Source organism: Phaethon lepturus, unplaced genomic scaffold (assembly GCF_000687285.1).
Source record: "Phaethon lepturus isolate BGI_N335 unplaced genomic scaffold, ASM68728v1 scaffold26869, whole genome shotgun sequence".
NCBI lineage: Eukaryota > Metazoa > Chordata > Aves > Phaethontiformes > Phaethontidae > Phaethon > Phaethon lepturus.
In genome coordinates this window covers 7,114-13,494 of record NW_010565991.1, presented here as the reverse complement: position 1 = coordinate 13,494, position 6,381 = coordinate 7,114, and the positions used below count along the sequence as shown (strand labels likewise).

At 54.0% G+C, this 6,381-nt stretch overlaps 1 protein-coding gene across 1 annotated transcript in view; it reads left to right on the top strand.

Annotated features, from left to right (window-relative positions):
• The window catches only part of LOC104627223 (SH2B adapter protein 2-like), a gene marked incomplete at its 3' end in the record, with an annotated part of 14,201 nt that overhangs the window by 710 nt on the left and 7,110 nt on the right, over nucleotides 1-6,381 (top strand). Inside the window, exons 2-3 of the mRNA XM_010295353.1 lie at nucleotides 1-820; nucleotides 3,945-4,046. Of these exons, the coding sequence (XP_010293655.1) occupies nucleotides 1-820; nucleotides 3,945-4,046 (922 nt within the window). The remainder of the gene's footprint in view (nucleotides 821-3,944; nucleotides 4,047-6,381) is intronic.

Below are 6,381 nucleotides of genomic sequence, written 5' to 3'. Positions count from 1 at the left end.
CCCCGACTGGAGGGAGTTCTGCGAGCTGCACGCCCAGGCGGCCGCCGTCGACTTCGCCCAGAAGTTCTGCCAGTTCCTGAAGGAAAACCCCCACTACGACACCCCCGGGGCAGAGACCTCCTTCTCCCACCATTTTGCCGCCAACTTCTTGGACATCTTCAGCCTGGAGGTCAGCCGGGTGTTCGTGTCCGACTCCCCCACCAAGTACAACATCGTGCCCTTCGTGGGGCTGCAGAACTGCCACGTCCCCTACGGGCGTGAGGTCACCCCAAGGAAGGAGGAGACGTCCACCGAGTCCCTGGACAGCATGGACGCCCCACTGGGTGCCGGACGGTACCTGAGCCCGGCGCAGCAGGCGCAGGCGCGCAAGGTGTCGTCCTATGGCCAGTCCCGCAGCTCAGAGGATGTCTCCATCCATGCTGCCACCAAGCCCAAGTTCAAGAAAGGCTTCTCCTTGAGGAACATGAGCTTGTGCGTGGTGGACGGTATGAAGGAGATGTGGCATCGCAAGTCCTCTCCGGAGCCGGGTGCCGAGGCTGCCCCGGGTGGCCGGAGAGCTGAGAGGGAGCCGTGGCCGGCTGGGGGCAAGGAGCCCAGCGACCCACGGGAGAAATGGACCCACAAGCTGCGCCTGTCCAAGGTGCCCTCCTCCAAGGTGGAGCTGGTGGACATCCAGAGGGAGGGGACGCTGCGCTACATGGTGGCCGATGACACGAACTGTGTGGGGAGCTCGCAGTGGCAGAAGTGCCGTCTCCTGCTCCGGAAAGCGGTGAAGGTGGAAGGAGAGAGATTCCTCCTCGAGTTTTATGTCCCTCCAAAGGTAGGTCCTGGCTTTTCTCCACTGTTGTTTTCCTGAGCAATTCAAGCAGCAGCTGGGCTTTGCTTGAGGTTTTTCTTATTTCCACTGCTGAGCTGGGGTGAAATCCAGCTCTGGTCCAGAGCGAGATTTTGCGCTGTGTGGCTGAGATGCAAATGGATGGGACAACGTGGTTGAAACCCATCCACGCTGCAAACCCTGATGGATACTGTTCACCAGAGCTTAGCCCCCTCCTTCCCCACAGCCCTTGGGAGAGATGCTGAAGCCTCTGCCTGGTCCTTTGGCCCCCAAATATCAGCAATTTTGGTGGAAAAAGCTCATTCTGCTATTGAGACATGGGGTGTCCAGGCCATCCAGAGTGTTTCTTCTCTTCCCAATGTGCTGAAGAGACATGTGGTTGACTGGTGGCTCGTGCAGCAGCAGTGTGGCTGGGATCACTGCCTGAGCTTTGTGCCTTAGATCCCAGAGATTTGCTAGCCCATTTTCTGAAAGCATTTTTTTTCTTTTAAAAATAATAATTCATATGGACTAATTTTACACCTGCAAGGCCACCCCCAATGCAGCTTTTGGTGATGGGGACAGAAGACGCCAGTGATACCCTCTGGGGCTGGAGCATCATGACCATGGGTGGGTTTTGCAGCTCTCCTCCCAGACAGCCCCAGCTACGTACCCCCTTGGCCAGAGGAGCACTGCTTATTATTACCCACAATATCACTTTTCTTTGCCTGTGTCTGTTCTTCTTCTGTAACCTCAATGAAAGCTTCAAAAGCAAGAGCCAGTTTTCATTGCAGCGTGTCCTCGGCGCATCCATCCTTCTTGCGCGCATCCGCCCTGCACGCGATGCAGGAAACGTTGTCCCTGTTTTCTTGGGGGAAAGGCGGAGCAGTGGAGCCGTTTGTTCAAAAAATGTGGATTATGAGACCTTCAGTCTCCTTCCTGCCGCGGGACCACCTTCGCTCCTGGGCTAAGCAAAGGGATGCGTTGCACTGCCAAACGCTCGCCTGTGCTAACACCGTGACCGTGCCTCCTCTGTGTTGTGTGTTCGCCTCTTCAAAGAACACAGGGCAAATAACAAGCTGTTCCCTGGGGCTTTACTAGCTCTGTGTGCTGATAATAAAATCTCTGGTTATTTAAATACCTAGGGAAGAAAAAATCTTATTTACTTCATCTTCTCCAGGACTTTTCTGCTTGCGTTTCAGTCCCTGGTAGCAAAGCTGGGCCGACGCGCGCCCTCATGCTGGGCGTGCACCGGGGGCTCCTGCTCCGTGGGTCTCGGTGTGCTCCGAACCCCCGGTAGCGCTCAGTTTGGTAGAGGGATGGATTCATACATTATACATAGGGACAGCAGGATAGTTCATATTTTTAAACAGCAAATTCTGTTTTCTCTGAGGCCAAAATGAACCTTGGCGCTGTTGGTGTTTGTCCATGCCTCTCGCCTAACAGTCAGATCTTTCCTGATAAAATACAAAACACGAGATTAACCTCAAGCGCATCCCTATAGCGAGCGGCTCAGCACTGGTACGGATGGTGTGCATCGTGGGGGGCTGGCTTGGGGGGCTTCCTCAGCCCAGGGACCGCACGAGACTACCGTCTCCATGGCATGATGCATGGGGAATCCGGCGGACCCGCTGGGTGCGGGCTGCGTGGAGCAGCACTGGCACGTCGGCCGCAGCAAAGGGGCCATAAACTCAGGTTTAAATGGAACAACTGCTGCTGTTAAAACATTTAAGAGAGTGCTCATAGAAGGAATTATTTTCGTGTATCTTGATTTGCCTCTCAAAATCAATTTTAAAATTATGTCATGGCAACTTTTATGAACATTGTCTGCTCTGCTGTTATAATCACACCCTGCTTTGGTTTGCGGCTTTCTCCCCTCATGCCATCTTGCTTTCCATCTGGCCAATGATTCAGCTGTAAAAGTGGCACCAGTCTGGCACAGCTGGAGGAAAACAGCCTTTTGCTTCAGCAGCCCACAGCTTTGTTTTTGCATAGGCCCTACAAAAACTATGGTCAAATCTTTAAAGGGAAGAGCCATCCCGGAGAAGACCCTTCTCTAGCTTACTGGTGATTTAACACCCTATTTTCTTTCCTTTCAAAGCAGCTGCCTCCTCCTTTCTGACCTTCTCCTGTGCAAACACCAAGATGGAAAAATTCCCCAGGGCAGGGCTGAGCCCTGCACAGTCGAGATGTGCCTGGAGGCAGCGCCGGGGCCCCGGGGCTGGCGGAAACAAAACATCCCGGAGGGGAAAAAGCAGTTCCTGTTCTGTCTTGGATTTATTTCCCCCCACCCAAAAATGGGAACTGAACCCATTGTTGGTAACCTGCAGCCTGGTGCTCATTGCCGGCCTCAGCACCCAAAAGCACCAGGCACAGGTTTCGGTGACTAAATCACATTTCTGCTTCCCGCAGCCGAAATGCTCCAAATCCTGGAGCCCCAGAGGGGACCAGCCCTGGGGAGCAGCTCCACGGGCTCCTTTGTGGGGGATTTGTTATAATTAAAACAAGTATCTGGGGAATTTGTTGCTCAGCAGAGACTTCGAGTGGGAGGCACCAAGTCCTGCCCCCCCGCTGAGGCTCTGGTGGGTGCCGGGGGCCCTGGGGGAAATTCATTTTTCTTTATTTTAATGTAATAAAAATTCCCTACATGGCTAAGGCTGCTGCATCGTAGCTTCTCGGTTGAAATGCCGCTCCCGCACTGGATAAAGGCTGCATCTTCCTGGGCTGCTCTCCGTATAGGAAGCGTCCCCCATCAGATAGCACAATTCTCTTGCGGCGTATCTCCATCGGGAGAGGGTTTAAAAGGGAGAGAAATAAGTGGTCTTGGCAGAGCTGGCCTGCGCTGGAGCAAGGAAGAGGTTTGGCAGTTAAATGCACTATCCTCCCTATCTTCCACCGGGCCTCCTCTTGGTTTAATTAAAAGAGCTTGGAGTTATCAGGCACATGAGGGAAATCAATGCTTCCCCCCCACTCCCGTAATAACCGTGCAGGCTGAGCGGTGATCTCGCCTCTGAGAGCCATGCTGCGTCGTCCCCCGGGAGAGTTTGATTCAATTGAGCGACTTTTTTTTTTTATTTTTTTATTTATCGATTCCTTTTAATATTTTGTTTGTTTGTTTTTCTTTTCCCAGGCTTCCAAACCCAAGGTGAGCATCCCGCTGTCGGCCATCATCGAGGTCCGCACCACCATGCCGTTGGAGATGCCCGACAAAGACAACACCTTCGTCCTAAAGGTGAGAGCGGGGCGGCAGCAGTGCCTAACCCGATGGGGATCGCATCTGCGCCCGCATCCAGACCCCGCTGCCGGGATGCTCAGTCCCCAAGGGGACTGTTGCCTTGGTTTTTCGGAGCCGAGATGCCAACTAATGCTCCCCACAGGATCCCTGCCTCCCCTGCCTGGGCTGTGGCCCCCCCAAATGATGCAACCTCCACCTGATGCCTGGGTATTTGGGGATTGAGCTGTTTGCCTGGCTTTCACCATGGGGTTTTGCTTCTCCATGTCACCAGGAGATGAGTTAAATTAGTGTCCAGAGACAACCTGCAAGGGAGAACGCTCTCTGGTGCAGCTGCTCCAGATCAGTGGCACGTGGTGGCCCTTTCACTGACACAGGGCGATGGCAATGGCTGTGTGGGGCCACTGAGGCCCTGGGGATCAACCGCTCCACGTGAGGCTAGGGCCACGAGCAGAGAGAGAAAATCTCTCTCTCCAGAAAGTTTTCCATATAATGCAATTAATTAGCTTAATGCTCCCTCCTGCTCTGCCGAAAAGCAGCAGCCTGTCACGGCAGAGCGGGGATGAATTTCGCGGGGTCCCAGCTCAGGGCACAGCGTGCTGCCGCGGTGACGGACGTGTTGTTGGAGACGGTGTTTCTCTCCAGCTAATGAGGCTGTGCCTCCCTGCTTGTGCTAATTGACTGGCGTTCTCCACCAGAAGCGTTGGATGTGCCCGGCTGGGCGGTAGCACATGTACGTGGGGGAAGAGCAGTGTTTTGAAGATTTCTGTGTCCTACCTCTGCTAAAAAAACACCTTTTTCCCTGGTGCTTCTCCCTAAAAGCTGTGTGGCAGAGTGGAGAGGCCAAGCTTCCCAGATGAACGAACCTGCTCAAAAGCTTACATAACTGTGAAAGCAGAGGAGGGAAAAAATTGAGCCTGGCTTTGTGAAAGCTCCCACGCCTGGTAGCCTGTCTGGCCCCAGCACACGTTCCTGTGGGAAATCGCTCTCCACCAAACCCGGCTCCTCGAAGAGGTCCCACGCCTTCTCCTGGCAGCCTCCTCCACGGCATCCTCCCTGCCCCAAGGGCTTCTTGCTGTTCAACCTCTGCTGCAGCCAGTCTCCACCATGGACGTGGAGGCTAATCTGGCTGTTGACTTCTGTGCCTCAAAGACCAACCTCGTGTGTCATCTTCTCTCCAGACTGACCAGCCCAAGGTCCTCCCTGCATTCCTTGCAGGCTCTGAAGAGAGTGGGCCCCAAAGCGTACGTGGCACCGTGGCCAGGACCTTGGGAAGGATTGCTTCTCCTTTGATTGCTTCTCTTTTCTTCTTCCCCTTTACCCAGCCCAAGTTGATCCAGTTGCTTTCTTCATACCCTGATGATGATGATGTTGACTCATATGCAGCTTGTGGGCTGGTATAACTCCTCGATGCTTTTTGCAGAACTCCAGAGTCGCGGTTCCCTAGCCCAGACGCCCATGGCAATCGGTGTGAGCCCAGAGCTCACCCATGTCCTTGAGCTGCGGACTGGCTTGGGCTTTTTCTTCCACAGAGCATTTCTCAGCTTCGACAAGTTCATTTGAATTCTTGTCTCATTCTCCAACACACTTGCAACACGGTGTCATCCGTGAATTGATCAGGCATCTTCTCTTTGTTTTTGTCCTAATCATTACTGAAGAGCGGCATGCATGGAGAGGGTCCTTGATGTGAAGGAGCTTCTGAGCATATCCGTCAGCTTTGATTGTTAGCCATCGATAACCCATTAGCCATCGATAACCCATTAGCCATCGATAACTGCTCTTGGAATATGGCTCATCAGCTACTTGTGATCATGTTTTCTAGATCCCCTTACAAGTCTCATCTCAACCGTGTCTTGCTACCTGCCTTGCTGGAGTGTCACACCAGTGTCCAAAGCGTGGCCAACGCCAAGGACGTGACACTGCTTCTCCCCGTCCCTGGAGCTGTCACAAGCAAGTGCAGATGGGTTGGACAGGGTTTGGTCATGGCAGATCCCTGCTGGGGGCATTCAGCTCTGGGGTTCTTCCTGGGTGCCTGTGGAGGGTTGGTTTCTCTGGCTGCTGGAGGAGGGCTCTGGGCTTGCCCTCTTCCCATCTTCTGGAGCCGGACATGGTCTCTCCACTCCCACTGCTAATGGCTCTGTGACTGCTTCAGCCATTTCTTGAATTACCCCAGGGAATGCTCCAAATCCCGCTGGTCTGAAAATGCCTGATTGACCAGGTACCCTCCTGCTCGGGCCCTGTTCTGGCCGGGGCGCTTACTCTGCCGTGGGGTTAATCGATTGCAATCGATCCTTTGAGCGAGCCGAGGCAGCGAGCGCGGCATTGAGCCCCTCGG